We start from the raw sequence: 18,486 nt of genomic DNA on the forward strand, positions 1-18,486 counted from the left end.
GCTTTTTAATAAACCATGATTTCTACCCACATAACCTATCCCCCATGTACAACATGAATCTATGCTCTGAACTATACTATGCACTGTGCATATTGTTCTTTGTGACCAGTTAATACCCGTCGTTCTAGGTTAGGATTTTACTTATAAACTACAAGGAAAAAAAAAAAGTATATCTCTCTGAAAAAAAAAAAGATTGCTGTACTAATTACATTATATACACATTGGGGGCTGCAGGGCACACATTCTATGCAGCATACATATTCATCCCATGTAACATTTTATGGTTAGTCAAAACCTCCACCAGACAATCTCTCTCTCTCTCTCTATCTCTCACACGTCACACGTCACACGTCACACGTCACACGTCACACGTCACACGTCACATCACTTCACTTCACTTCACTTCACTTCACATCACTTCACTTCACATCACTTCACTTCACATCACTTCACATCACTTCACTTCACATCACTTCACTTCACTTCACATCACTTCACTTCACATCACTTCACTTCACATCACTTCACTTCACATCACTTCACATCACTTCACATCACTTCACATCACTTCACTTCACATCACATCACTTCACATCACTTCACATCACTTCACATCACTTCACATCACTTCACATCACTTCACATCACTTCACATCACTTCACATCACATCACTTCACATCACATCACATCACTTCATTTCACATCACTTTTCACATTTCACATCACTTTTCACATTTCACATCACTTTTCACATTTCACATCACTTTTCACACTTCACATTTCACATTTCACATCACTTCACATCACATCACATCACACATCACTTTTCACTTTTCACTTTTCACTTTTCACTTTTCACTTCACTTTTCACTTTTCACTTCACTTTTCACTTCACTTTTCACTTCACTTTTCATTTCACTTTTCACTTTTTACTTTTCACTTTTCACTTTTCACTTCACATTTCACTTTTCACTTCACTTTTCACTTCACTTTTCACTTCACTTTTCACTTCACTTTTCACTTCACTTTTCACTTTTCACTTCACTTTTCACTTCACTTTTCATTTCACTTTTCACTTCACTTTTCATTTCACTTCACACTTCACTTTTCACTTCACTTTTCACTTCACTTTTCATTTCACTTTTCACTTCACTTTTCACTTCACTTTTCACTTCACTTTTCATTTCACTTTTCACTTTTCACTTTTCACTTTTCACTTCACTTTTCACTTCACTTTTCATTTCACTTTTCACTTCACTTTTCATTTCACTTCACTTTTCACTTCACTTTTCACATTTCACTTCACTTTTCATTTCACTTTTCACTTCACTTTTCACTTCACTTTTCACTTCACTTTTCATTTCACTTTTCACTTCACATTTCACTTCACTTTTCACTTTTCACTTCACTTTTCCCTTCACTTTTCACTTCACTTTTCACTTTTCACTTCACTTTTCACTTCACATTACACTTTTCACTTCACATTTCACTTCACATTTCACTTCACATTTCACTTCACTTTTCACTTCACTTTTCACTTCACTTTTCACTTTTCACTTCACTTTTCACTTTTCACTTCACTTTTCACTTCACATTACACTTTTCACTTCACATTTCACTTCACATTTCACTTCACATTTCACTTCACTTTTCACTTCACATTTCACTTCACTTTTCACTTCACTTTTCACTTTTCACTTCACATTTCACTTCACATTTCACTTCACTTTTCACTTTTCACTTCACATTTCACTTCACTTTTCCCTTCACTTTTCACTTCACTTTTCACTTTTCACTTCACTTTTCACTTCACATTACACTTTTCACTTCACATTTCACTTCACATTTCACTTCACATTTCACTTCACATTTCACTTCACTTTTCACTTCACTTTTCACATTTCACTTCACATTTCACTTCACATTTCACTTCACTTTTCACTTCACTTTTCACTTTTCACTTCACATTTCACTTCACATTTCACTTCACTTTTCACTTTTCACTTCACATTTCACTTCACTTTTCACTTCACTTTTCACTTCACTTTTCACTTCACTTTTCACTTCACATTTCACTTTTCACTTCACTTTTCACTTCACTTTTCACTTCACTTTTCACTTCACATTTCACTTCACATTTCAATTCACATTTCACTTTTCACTTCACATTTCACTTCACTTTTCACTTCACTTTTCATTTCACTTTTCACTTCACTTTTCACTTCACATTTCACTTTTCACTTCACTTTTCACTTCACTTTTCACTTCACTTTTCACTTCACATTTCACTTCACATTTCACTTCACTTTTCACTTCACATTTCACTTCACTTTTCACTTCACATTTCACTTCACTTTTCACTTCACATTTCACTTCACATTTCACTTCACTTTTCACTTCACTTTTCACTTCACTTTTCACTTCACTTTTCACTTCACTTTTCACTTTTCACTTCACTTTTCACTTCACTTTTCACTTCACATTTCACTTCACATTTCACTTTTCACTTTTCACTTTTCACTTCACATTTCACTTCACATTTCACATTTCACTTCACTTTTCACTTCACTTTTCACTTCACTTTTCACTTCACATTTCACTTCACATTTCATTTCACTTTTCACTTCACTTTTCACTTCACATTTCACTTCACATTTCACATTTCACTTCACATTTCACTTCACATTTCATTTCACTTTTCACTTCACATTTCACTTCACTTTTCACTTCCCATTTCACTTTTCACTTCACATTTCACTTCACATTTCACTTCACATTTCACTTCACATTTCACTTCACATTTCACTTCACTTCACTTTTCACTTCACATTTCACTTCACATTTCACTTCACATTTCACTTCACTTTTCACTTCACATTTCACTTCACATTTCACTTTTCACTTCACATTTCACTTCACATTTCACTTCACATTTCACATTTCACTTCACTTTTCACTTCACTTTTCACTTCACATTTCACTTCACTTTTCACTTTTCACTTCACATTTCACTTCACATTTCACTTCACTTTTCACTTCACATTTCACTTTTCACTTCACATTTCACTTCACATTTCACTTCACTTTTCACTTCACATTTCACTTCACATTTCACTTCTCACTTCACTTTTCACTTCACATTTCACTTCTCACTTCACTTTTCACATTTCACTTCACATTTCACTTCACATTTCACTTCACTTTTCACTTCACTTTTCACTTCACATTTCACTTCACATTTCACTTTTCACTTCACATTTCACTTCACATTTCACTTTTCACTTCACATTTCACTTCACATTTCACTTTTCACTTCACATTTCACTTCACTTTTCACTTTTCACTTCACATTTCACTTCACATTTCACTTTTCACTTCACATTTCACTTCACTTTTCACTTTTCACTTCACATTTCACTTCACTTTTCACTTCACTTTTCACTTCACATTTCACTTCACATTTCACTTCACATTTCACTTCACTTTTCACTTCACTTTTCACTTCACATTTCACTTCACATTTCACTTTTCACTTCACATTTCACTTCACTTTTCACTTTTCACTTCACTTTTCACTTCACATTTCACTTCACATTTCACTTCACATTTCACTTCACTTTTCACTTCACATTTCACTTCACATTTCACTTCACTTTTCACTTCACTTTTCACTTCACATTTCACTTTTCACTTCACATTTCACTTCACATTTCACTTCACTTTTCACTTCACATCACATTTCACTTTTCACTTCACACTTCACATCACATTTCACATCACATCACACTTCACATTTCACACTTCACATTTCACACTTCACATTTCACATCACATTTCACATTTCACATCACATTTCACATCACATTTCACATTTCACATCACACTTCGTCACGTCACGTCACACGTCTCACGTCTCACGTCTCACGTCACACGTCACTTCACGTCACGTCACACGTCACTTCACGTCACATGTCACTTCACATCACATGTCACTTCACATTTCACGTCACATGTCACTTCACATTTCACGTCACATGTCACTTCACATTTCACGTCACATGTCACTTCACATTTCACGTCACATGTCACTTCACATCATGTCACATGTCACTTCACGTCACATGTCACGTCACATGTCACTTCACGTCACATGTCACTTCACATGTCACTTCACGTCACATCACATGTCACTTCACATGTCACTTCACATCACATCACATGTCACTTCACATGTCACTTCACATCACATGTCACTTCACATGTCACATCACATCACATGTCACATCACATGTCACATCACATCACATGTCACATCACATGTCACATCACATTTCACGTCACATCACATCTCACTTCACGTCACATCCCATCACATTTCACGTCACATCACATCTCACTTCACATCACATCACATTTCACGTCACATCACATCTCACTTCACATCACATGTCACATCACATGTCACGTCACATCACATGTCACGTCACATCACATGTCACGTCACATCACATGTCACATCACATCACATGTCACATCACATGTCACGTCACATCACATCTCACTTCACATCACATGTCACATCACATGTCACGTCACATCACATGTCACGTCACATCACATGTCACGTCACATCACATGTCACATCACATCACATGTCACATCACATCTCACGTCAAGTCACATCACATTTCACGTCACATCACATCTCACTTCACGTCACATCACATTTCACTTCACATCACATCACATCTCACGTCACATCACATGTCACATCACATGTCACGTCACATCACATGTCACGTCACATCACATGTCACGTCACGTCACATGTCACGTCACATGTCACGTCACATGTCACATCACATGTCACTTCACATGTCACTTCACATCACATCACATGTCACTTCACATGTCACTTCACATCACATCACATGTCACTTCACATCACATCACATGTCACTTCACATGTCACTTCACATCACATCACATGTCACTTCACATTTCACATCACATCTCACTTCACATCACATCACATGTCACTTCACATCACATCTCACTTCACATCACATCACATTTCACTTCACATCACATCACATTTCACATCACATCACATTTCACGTCACATCACATGTCACATCACATGTCACGTCACATCACATCTCACTTCACATCACATGTCACATCACATTTCACATTTCACATCACATTTCACATCACATTTCACATCACATTTCACATCACATTTCACATTTCACATCACATTTCACATCACATTTCACATTTCACATTTCACATCACATTTCACATCACATTTCACATCACATTTCACATTTCACATCACATTTCACATCACATTTCACATCACATTTTACATCACATTTCACATTTCACATTTCATTTCACATTTCACATTTCATTTCACATTTCACATTTCACATCACATTTCACATTTCACATCACATTTCACATCACATTTCACATCACATTTCACATTTCACATTTCACATTTCACATCACATTTCACATTTCACATCACATTTCACATTTCACATTTCACATCACATTTCACATTTCACATCACATTTCACATTTCACATTTCACTTCACATTTCACATCACATTTCACATTTCACATCACATTTCACATTTCACATCACATTTCACATTTCACATCACATTTCACATCACATTTCACATTTCACATTTCACATCACATTTCACATCACATTTCATTTCACATTTCACATCACATTTCATTTCACATTTCACATCACATTTCACATCACATTTCACATCACATTTCACATCACATTTCACATCACATTTCACATTTCACATCACATTTCACATCACATTTCACATTTCACATCACATTTCACATCACATTTCACATTTCACATCACATTTCACATTTCACATCACATTTCACTTCACATTTCACATTTCATTTCACATTTCACATTTCACATTTCATTTCACATTTCACATTTCACATCACATGTCACATCACATTTCACATCACATTTCACATTTCACATTTCACATTTCATTTCACATTTCACATTTCACATTTCATTTCACATTTCACATTTCACATCACATTTCACATCACATTTCACATTTCACATTTCATTTCACATTTCACATCACATTTCACATTTCACATCACATTTCACATTTCACATCACATTTCACATTTCACATCACATTTCACATTTCACATCACATATCACATTTCACATTTCACATCACATTTCACATTTCACTTCACATTTCACATCACATTTCACATCACAGTTCACATTTCACATCACATTTCACATCACATTTCACATTTCACATCACATTTCATTTCACATTTCACATCACATTTCATTTCACATTTCACATCACATTTCACATCACATTTCACATCACATTTCACATCACATTTCACATTTCACATTTCACATCACATTTCACATCACATTTCACATCACATTTCACATCACATTTCACATTTCACATCACATTTCACATCACATTTCACTTCACATTTCACATCACATTTCACATTTCACATTTAACATTTCACATTTCACATCACATTTCACATTTCACATCACATTTCACATCACATTTCACATCACATTTCACATCACATTTCACATCACATTTCACATTTCACATTTCATTTCACATTTCACATTTCACATTTCACATCACATTTCACATCACATTTCACATTTCACATTTCACGTTTCATTTCACATTTCACATTTCACATTTCATTTCACATTTCACATTTCACATCACATTTCACATCACATTTCACATCACATTTCACATTTCACATTTCATTTCACATTTCACATTTCATTTCACATTTCACATTTCACATCACATTTCACATCACATTTCACATTTCATTTCACATTTCACATTTCACATCACATTTCACATTTCACTTCACATTTCACATCACATTTCACATTTCACATCACATTTCACATTTCACATCACATTTCACATTTCACATCACATTTCACATTTCACATTTCACATTTCACTTCACATTTCACATCACATTTCACATCACATTTCACATCACATTTCACATTTCACATCACATTTCACATTTCACATCACATTTCACATCACATTTCACATCACATTTCACATTTCACATTTCACATCACATTTCACATTTCACATCACATTTCATTTCACATTTCACATCACATTTCACATCACATTTCACATCACATTTCACATCACATTTCACATTTCACATCACATTTCACATCACATTTCACATCACATTTCACATTTCACATCACATTTCACATCACATTTCACATTTCACATCACATTTCACATTTCACATCACATTTCACATCACATTTCACATCACATTTCACATTTCACATCACATTTCACATCACATTTCACATCACATTTCACATCACATTTCACATTTCACATCACATTTCACATTTCACATTTCACATTTCACATTTCACATCACATTTCACATTTCACATTTCACATCACATTTCACATCACATTTCACATTTCACATCACATTTCACATTACATTTCACATCACATTTCACATCACATTTCACATTTCACATCACATTTCACATCACATTTCACATCACATTTCACATTTCACATCACATTTCACATCACATTTCAGATCACATTTCACATCACATTTCACATTTCACATCACATTTCACATCTCATTTCACATTTCACATCACATTTCACATCACATTTCACATTTCACATCACATTTCACATCACATTTCACATCACATTTCACATCACATTTCACATTTCACATCACATTTCACATTTCACATCACATTTCACATCACATTTCACATCACATTTCACTTCACATCACATTTCACATTTCACATTTCACATTTCACATCACATTTCACTTCACATTTCACATCACATTTCACATTTCACATTTCACATCACATTTCACATTTCACATTTCACATCACATTTCACATTTCACATCACATTTCACATCACATTTCACATTTCACATCACATTTCACATCACATTTCACATCACATTTCACATTTCACATCACATTTCACATCACATTTCACATTTCACATCACATTTCACATCACATTTCACATTTCACATCACATTTCACATCACATTTCACATTTCACATCACATTTCACATCACATTTCACATCACATTTCACATCACATTTCACATCACATTTCACATTTCACATCACATTTCACATCACATTTCACATTTCACATCACATTTCACATCACATTTCACATCACATTTCACATTTCACATCACATTTCACATCACATTTCACATCACATTTTACATCACATTTCACATTTCACATTTCATTTCACATTTCACATTTCATTTCACATTTCACATTTCACATCACATTTCACATCACATTTCACATCACATTTCACATTTCACATTTCACATTTCACATTTCACATCACATTTCACATTTCACATCACATTTCACATTTCACATCACATTTCACATTTCACATCACATTTCACATTTCCCATCACATTTCACATTTCACATCACATTTCACATTTCACATCACATTTCACATTTCACATCACATTTCACATTTCACATCACATTTCACATCACATTTCACATTTCACATTTCACATTTCACATCACATTTCACATCACATTTCATTTCACATTTCACATCACATTTCATTTCACATTTCACATCACATTTCACATCACATTTCACATCACATTTCACATCACATTTCACATCACATTTCACATTTCACATCACATTTCACATCACATTTCACATTTCACATCACATTTCACATCACATTTCACATTTCACATCACATTTCACATTTCACATCACATTTCACTTCACATTTCACATTTCATTTCACATTTCACATTTCACATTTCATTTCACATTTCACATTTCACATCACATTTCACATCACATTTCACATCACATTTCACATTTCACATTTCACATTTCACATTTCATTTCACATTTCACATTTCACATTTCATTTCACATTTCACATTTCACATCACATTTCACATCACATTTCACATTTCACATTTCATTTCACATTTCACATCACATTTCACATTTCACATCACATTTCACATTTCACATCACATTTCACATTTCACATCACATTTCACATTTCACATCACATATCACATTTCACATTTCACATCACATTTCACATTTCACTTCACATTTCACATCACATTTCACATCACAGTTCACATTTCACATCACATTTCACATCACATTTCACATTTCACATCACATTTCATTTCACATTTCACATCACATTTCATTTCACATTTCACATCACATTTCACATCACATTTCACATCACATTTCACATCACATTTCACATCACATTTCACATCACATTTCACATTTCACATCACATTTCACATCACATTTCACATTTCACATCACATTTCACATCACATTTCACATCACATTTCACATCACATTTCACATCACATTTCACATCACATTTCACATTTCACATCACATTTCACATCACATTTCACATCACATTTCACATTTCACATCACATTTCACATCACATTTCACTTCACATTTCACATCACATTTCACATTTCACATTTCACATTTCACATTTCACATCACATTTCACATTTCACATCACATTTCACATTCCACTTCACATCACATTTCACATTTCACATCACATTTCACATTTCACATCACATTTCACATCATATTTCACATCACATTTCACATCACATTTCACATTTCACATCACATTTCACATCACATTTCACATTTCACATCACATTTCACATCACATTTCACATTTCACATCACATTTCACATCACATTTCACATCACATTTCACATCACATTTCACATCACATTTCACATTTCACATTTCACATCACATTTCACATCACATTTCACATCACATTTCACATCACATTTCACATTTCACATCACATTTCACATCACATTTCACTTCACATTTCACATCACATTTCACATTTCACATTTCACATTTCACATTTCACATCACATTTCACATCACATTTCACATTTCACATCACATTTCACATCACATTTCACATCACATTTCACATCACATTTCACATCACATTTCACATTTCACATTTCATTTCACATTTCACATTTCACATCACATTTCACATCACATTTCACATTTCACGTTTCATTTCACATTTCACATTTCACATTTCATTTCACATTTCACATTTCACATCACATTTCACATCACATTTCACATCACATTTCACATTTCACATTTCATTTCACATTTCACATTTCATTTCACATTTCACATTTCACATCACATTTCACATCACATTTCACATTTCACATCACATTTCACATTTCATTTCACATTTCACATTTCACATCACATTTCACATTTCACATCACATTTCACATTTCACATCACATTTCACATTTCACATCACATTTCACATTTCACATCACATTTCACATTTCACATTTCACTTCACATTTCACATCACATTTCACATCACATTTCACATTTCACATCACATTTCACATTTCACATCACATTTCACATTTCACATCACATTTCACATCACATTTCACATCACATTTCACATTTCACATTTCACATCACATTTCACATTTCACATCACATTTCATTTCACATTTCACATCACATTTCACATCACATTTCACATCACATTTCACATCACATTTCACATTTCACATCACATTTCACATCACATTTCACATCACATTTCACATCACATTTCACATCACATTTCACATCACATTTCACATTTCACATCACATTTCACATTTCACATCACATTTCACATCACATTTCACATCACATTTCACATTTCACATCACATTTCACATCACATTTCACTTCACATTTCACATCACATTTCACATTTCACATCACATTTCACATTTCACATTTCACATTTCACATCACATTTCACATCACATTTCACATTTCACATTTCACATCACATTTCACATCACATTTCACATTTCACATCACATTTCACATTACATTTCACATCACATTTCACATCACATTTCACATTTCACATCACATTTCACATCACATTTCACATCACATTTCACATTTCACATCACATTTCACATCACATTTCAGATCACATTTCACATCACATTTCACATTTCACATCACATTTCACATCACATTTCACATCTCATTTCACATTTCACATCACATTTCACATCACATTTCACATTTCACATCACATTTCACATCACATTTCACATCACATTTCACATCACATTTCACATTTCACATCACATTTCACATTTCACATCACATTTCACATCACATTTCACATCACATTTCACTTCACATCACATTTCACATTTCACATTTCACATTTCACATCACATTTCACTTCACATTTCACATCACATTTCACATTTCACATTTCACATCACATTTCACATTTCACATTTCACATCACATTTCACATTTCACATCACATTTCACATCACATTTCACATCACATTTCACATCACATTTCACATCACATTTCACATTTCACATCACATTTCACATCACATTTCACATTTCACATCACATTTCACATCACATTTCACATTTCACATCACATTTCACATCACATTTCACATTTCACATCACATTTCACATCACATTTCACATCACATTTCACATCACATTTCACATCACATTTCACATCACATTTCACATTTCACATCACATTTCACATCACATTTCACATTTCACATCACATTTCACATCACATTTCACATCACATTTCACATCACATTTCACATTTCACATCACATTTCACATTTCACATCACATTTCACATTTCACATCACATTTCACATCACATTTCACATTTCATTTCACATCACATTTCACATTTCACATTTCACATCACATTTCACATTTCACATCACATTTCACATCACATTTCACATCACATTTCACATTTCACATCACATTTCACATCACATTTCACATTTCACATCACATTTCACATCACATTTCACATCACATTTCACATTTCACATCCCATTTCACATTTCACATCACATTTCACATTTCACATCACATTTCACATCACATTTCACATCACATTTCACATCACATTTCACATTTCACATCACATTTCACATCACATTTCACATTTCACATTTCACACATTTCACACCACATCACACATTTCACACCACATCACATTTCACATTTCACACCACATCACATTTCACATTTCACACCACATCACACATTTCACACCACATCACACATTTCACACCACATCACATTTCACATTTTACACCACATCACATTTCACATTTCACATTTCACACCACATCACATTTCACATTTCACACCACATCACATTTCACATTTCACACCACGGACGGACTTGCATGGACACTTCCTGATTCAACATCTAAAAGCAGGAACTATCCCAGGAGGCCTACAAATTAAAAACATCCCTGTCATATTTACGGACGATCCACAATACAAAAAAGGATACAGCCAATTCGAGACAAAGTGCAGCCGAGACCTGATGGTCTTAACAGTAGAAACCGCACAACGTCTCTCGAAACAACAATTAGAGGAAATTGAGATACTAGAATCCGAAATTAAAACGAACCAAATCATCACGGACTCAAAAGCTCTATTGGATAAAGTTGAAAAAGAAATTGGAGATTTTAGAGACTATACAGTAAATCAAAAAGGCAACAAATTTGATAAAGACAAAAGGAACTTTTCCCTGGAAAAAACATATCCTTATTTACAGCCAGATTTCTATCTCCGAGCAGACTCACGCAGATATCTCTCAGAATACCAAGGCAGGTCATCTAAAAATTTCATCACCTTCTCCAATACTTCATCCTCCTCAAGCGGCAGTGAAGGAGAGACAAGCGAAGAATATAGAAATAATAGCAGACGAGGTAACTTCCAACAGCAACAACAACAACAACAGACGCCTTTTTTAGGCAGGGGCCAGCAGAAATCGCGAGGAAGAGTCAGATTCAACTCCCAACCATGGGAAATGTCCACTCGACGACAAAACTACAAAAATTAGAGCCATCATTAGTGTACAATCTTTCTAAAAAGATCTTGACTCAAGACGAACAGAGCATTTTGGAAAAAGGGCTATCATTTGTCCCCGCCAAAAATACAAACTTCGTACGACTAAAAATGGAAGCTATAGAATTTTGTCGGAAAATAAGGTTAAAAACCTTTTTTGCCCAGAACCCAAGTATGGAATTGACAGAAAATACTGGCCTAAAGAGAAAATCGTCTTTTTGTCCTCCCACAAGTAAAATCCCAAAAGAGGTGGTCACCTTTGAAAAAACAATCTTATCAGCAATTACTGAGATGGAAAAGAAAAAAAGATGGGTGAAATTCAATACTTCCAAATCCCAGACACAAGCACTTCAAAATCTACAGAAAGACTCATCCATTATAATAAAGCAGGCTGATAAAGGTGGCTCAATTGTAGTTTGGGACACCTTAGATTACACCGAAGAGGTGTTGAGGCAACTACAAGATAATAACTGCTACAGGAAAATTAGGAATGACCCAACAATAGAGCTTCAAAATTTACTTTTTCCCATACTCGAAAGTGGCTTACAACAAGGATTTCTAAACAAAAAAGAATTTGAGTTCCTTCAGAATAAAAATCCGAGGATTCCCCTATTCTATGTACTGCCAAAAGTACATAAAAATGCTTCAACACCACCCGGCAGACCGATAGTCTCTGGTTGCGAATCCCTTTTGGAACCAATATCAAAATTTGTAGATTTTTTTCTAAAACCATTTATTCAAGAAGTACCCTCATTCATACGTGACACGACCGACTTCATTAATCATTTGGAACAATCATTTTTTGAACAAAACAGACATCATCTAGTCACCTTGGACGTTGTCTCGTTGTACACTCAAATACCACAGGATGAAGGACTGTCAGTGATAAACTTGTATTTGGAGAGCAGACCAAGACCAATGAGAGTTCCCACGGAATTCATTATGGACCTAGCCAGTTTCGCTCTGAAGAAGAACTATTTTAATTTCAAAGGAGAATTTTATTACCAAACAAGAGGAGTAGCAATGGGTTGTCCATTCGCTCCTGAACTGGCAGTCCTCTTCATGGCAAAATATGAAGAAAAATTCGTCTACAATGACAACCCATTCTCCCAGCACATTGGAAAATGGGTCCGATATATAGACGATGTTTTTATGATTTGGACCGATACTGAACATAACTTAGATCTGTTCCATGACTGGCTTAACAATCGAACGGCAGATATCAAATTTAGTTTGAACCACTCAATGACCAGGATACCTTTTTTGGATGTGGAGGTATATCCAGCCAACAATGGACTTGTGACCACACTATTTAAAAAACCAACAGATCGTAATAAAGCACTACACTTCACAAGCAGTCATCCTAGAAATCTAAGAGAGAACTTGCCCTTCGGGCAATTTCTCAGGATCAGAAGAAATTGCTTTTACAAGGACGAATATTTTCTACATGCAACAAATCTGCTGGAAAACTTAAAAAAGAGAGGGTACCCGAAAAAACTACTAAAAAAAGCTATGAAAAGAGCGTGGTGGACACCACGTGAAGAACTCCTAGTACAAAAAGAAAAATCCCCTCTGAAGAAGATCGTGTGTGTCTCAACATTTTGTCCAAACTCCAATTCATTAAAGAAGATTATCTGCCAGAATTGGCATTTAGTTAAGAACTTAGATCCCACTTTAAGCGACAATCCACTTTTTGCCTTTAAGAAAAATCGCAGTATTGCTAATCAAATAGTGCGTGCCTCCATGCCATCAACAATCAAAAAATCACTAAGAGATTACGTTGGACTGCCACCAATCACTGGCCACCATAAATGTGGCACATGTGCCTGCTGTCCGTCCACCGAAGAAGGGACTCTGTTTGTACACAATTCAATCTATTGGAAACATGAATGCTTCACAAACTGCAAAAGCAAAAATGTGATTTATGCAATCCGCTGTCCCTGTGGTCAGTTGTATATAGGGAAAACTAGCCAGGAAATTAGAGTCCGAATCTCCCAACATAAATCACGGATTAATAAAAATGTACAAAACGCTCCACTAGTTCAACATTGGAAAACACACAACCACCAAACAACAGATTTAAAATGGACGGTCATTTCTAAAATTGAATCTGACTCAAGAGGAGGTGATCTGGAACGACAACTCTCAAGGCGTGAAGCCATGCTTATAGTAAAATTCAATACAGCCATGGATGGCTTGAATGAATTATCAGAGATTTACAATCTTGGATAAAACACTCTGCTTCCCTCACACCGCCAATCTCTCCTAGCATTGGAAATACATCACAATTAGATCCTCTCCTGTGCACTAACAGGTTTTTCCAACTGAAGCCCAGTGGAGATACAGGCAGAATCCAAATTGATTGACATATCGCAATATCGAACCGTTTTCCTTTCCCCCCCCCCCTGTGCAACATCCTAATTGTGGAATGACGGATAGATGGGCAAAATGAAAGCCGAACAATAAAGTTTCCATATTCAAAACACTGACAGATTAAGATTTATACTGAATCCACCATCCGCGACAAATTCAAAGAATGTTAAACAGTGGTTTTTCCGATTCGTAGAAAAGTAAATTTCGAGAAAAGGACTCGACATTTCACACCGTAATACATTCTTTGGTTTAATTAAAACGCTGGGAACTACATTACCCAGAAGGCAAGAAAGGTTCCTGAGATGGCTATAATCTCACGTGAAGTGAGAGATCAACGCGGAAGTCCATCCCCTCCGAGTTTGATGAGAAGTAATCAGCGAACACAGGTACGAAGAAGACACGCGGCCCCAAATGAAAATAAATCCGCCGTCACGGTGAGAAAACGCTTCTTTGACGTTTCCTCTTTCACCCCACAGTGATTTATTCACGTCGGATAAGAAGATACACGAAGTTGCAACATAAGAAGAAGAACAACACGACCAAAGGTAGGCAAGCTTCTACCCGCCCTAGGTACTCATAAGTAACGGAATTTTAACGGATCAGCATGCGCGCTGGCTCAATCCAACCAGTCAGTGCGCGCCTCCCCCTGAATCCAGTCAAATACTTATCATTCCGATTAATTAATCGGTGAGCGCACAGACAATAACAATGTAAGTTTCTTGGCACCCCGAAGACATTGCAAATGCTTACACTCTTCCATTTCACCTTTTCAGATTCATTCCACCCCGCCATTTCTGCACGTAAGCATACATGAAGAATGTCACTTGTTTGAATGGGTGTCTTCTTTTTAAGATTGATTATGGTTTAGTTGAAACTGGATTTTGGTTTATATCGTTGTTTAGATCATAGACATCAAGAGGTCTTGTGGATGACCCATAGAGCACCAACTACAGGTATTTTTCGATATGAAGTACGCTTTTGCAATTTTTAAAGGTGGAGACAGCCTAGTAAGACCCCCCTTGTGTTCTGTTTTCAGCTCCCAGGTCCTGATGAGAGCCCCGGTATACAAGGGGCTTGAAACGCGTCGACCCTAGACCTTTGGCCTAAAGGACCCCGAAAATCACCTAAAATATTACATTTTTTACAGAGTGTAATACTGTTCTGTGGCCTGATTCAAATTTATGTCTTTTGAAGAAATCATTGAATCTGTTTGTAGAGTGTATGTTTGTTTCTGGACTGTCCAGTTCGGTATGGGAGTGAATGTAGATATGAATGTTTTGAAATGTAAGTAGGATGTAAATAAGTGTGTCTATATATGTACAGTTATTAATTCTAACTAAGCGCTGTAAATACACCATGAGGTAAAGAGAAAAAATATTCCCAAAAATTTATTGATTATATCGACTGAAAAAGAGGTCACTGTTCATTTTTGTTTCCTTTCAGAATGTTCCCACATAAGAAAAGTGGAGCGCAAGCTTAATATCAGTATTGGTATTTTTGTTGTTACTCATGGGAACAGTCCAGCCCGAACTGCCAAGCCATGCCTTCCCTGGACCGGAAACAAGCTTCCTAGGACCGGTTTTTGGCATTTCAGCCGTCTTCAGCCAGGTTTGCTTGAATCCAGTGGCAAAGTGAGCAAGGGACTCACGTCTGAGCATACCCTGCCAACTTATGGCGAACAAAGCGGTACAAAAGGGGGGGGTGATGGACGGAGCATCAGAACCAATCAAACACTCACACCCAGTCAATAGATCTGGGTTTAATCCATCACCGTTCTTTAGCCCACTCTGCCACCCCAGTTCAGACATGGCCATATGCAAATCAGTCTGACCCTGTGCCTCATGGGAACAGTCCGGCCCGAACTGCCAAGCCAAGCCATGCCTTCCCTGGACCGGAAACTAGCTTCCTAGGACCAGTTTCTGGCATTTCAGCCGTCTTCAGCCAGGCTTGCTTGAATCCAGTGGCAAAGTGAGCAAGGGACCCCAGTTCAGACATGGCCATATGCAAATCAGTCTGACCCTGTGCCTCATGGGAACAGTCCAGCCTGAACTGCCAAGCCATGCCTTCCCTGGACCGGAAACAAGCTTCCTAGGACCGGTTTCTGGCATTTCAGCCGTCTTCAGCCAGGCTTGCTTGAATCCAGTGGCAATGTGAGCAAGGGACTCACGTCTGAGCATACCCTGCCAACTTATGGCGAACAAAGCGGTACAAAAGGGGATGGTGATAGACGGAGCATCAGAACCAATCAAACACTCACACCCAGTCAACAGATCTGGGTTTAATCCATCACAGTTCTTTAGCCCACTCTGCCACCCCAGTTCAGACATGGCCATATGCAAATCAGTCTGACCCTGTGCCTCATGGGAACAGTCCAGCCCGAACTGCCTAGCCATGCCTTCCCGATGGATTTAGGCCCAGATATCTGTACTGGGGTGAATGTATGACATTGTTCTGCATTCTGTCCATCAACTGTTGTTTTTTGCATTTGTCACCCCGAGTGGGACGGGTATGCTCAGATGTGAGTCCCGTGCTCTCCATGCCACTGGAATCAAGCTATCCTGGCTGAAGAGGTTTGAAACCCCGAAACCGGTCCTAGGATGCTTGTTTCCAGTCCAGGGAGGACCTGGCTTGGCAGTTTGGGCTGGACTGTTCCAATGAGGCACAGGGTCAAGACTGATTTGCATATGGGTAGGTTCAAACTGGAATGGCTTGGTGAGCAAAAAAACGATGGATTTAGGCCCAGATCTCTGTACTGGGGTGAATGTATGACATTGTTCTGCATTCTGTCCATCAACTGTTGTTTCAGCATATATAGCTGCAATGAGTTACTTTGTGTCTAGTTCTGCTCTCTGATCTGAAGTGAGTGTTGGAAGCTTGATCATTTACAAGAATTGTGTTAATGAGATTTCAAGAGTTAGCACTGGTCATTTATATAAATTAGCCAAATGCTGAGAGAGTGCGTTGTTGGTG

The 18,486-nt window shown here is 36.4% G+C and overlaps 1 protein-coding gene across 5 annotated transcripts in view; it reads left to right on the forward strand.

Moving 5' to 3' along the window:
- Window positions 1–18,486, forward strand: part of SNED1 (sushi, nidogen and EGF like domains 1) — a 3,096,442-nt gene that overhangs the window by 853,480 nt on the left and 2,224,476 nt on the right. The window contains exon 10 of one of the 5 annotated variants that reach the window (XM_085634426.1): window positions 16,960–17,124. The exons of the other annotated variants lie outside the window; for them this stretch is intronic. Coding sequence (XP_085490552.1) covers window positions 16,960–17,124 — 165 coding nt within the window. The remainder of the gene's footprint in view (window positions 1–16,959; window positions 17,125–18,486) is intronic. 5 annotated transcript variants of the gene reach the window in all.

The sequence above is a fragment of the Triturus cristatus genome, chromosome 11 (genome assembly GCF_964204655.1).
Source record: "Triturus cristatus chromosome 11, aTriCri1.1, whole genome shotgun sequence".
Classification (NCBI taxonomy): Eukaryota; Metazoa; Chordata; class Amphibia; order Caudata; family Salamandridae; genus Triturus; species Triturus cristatus.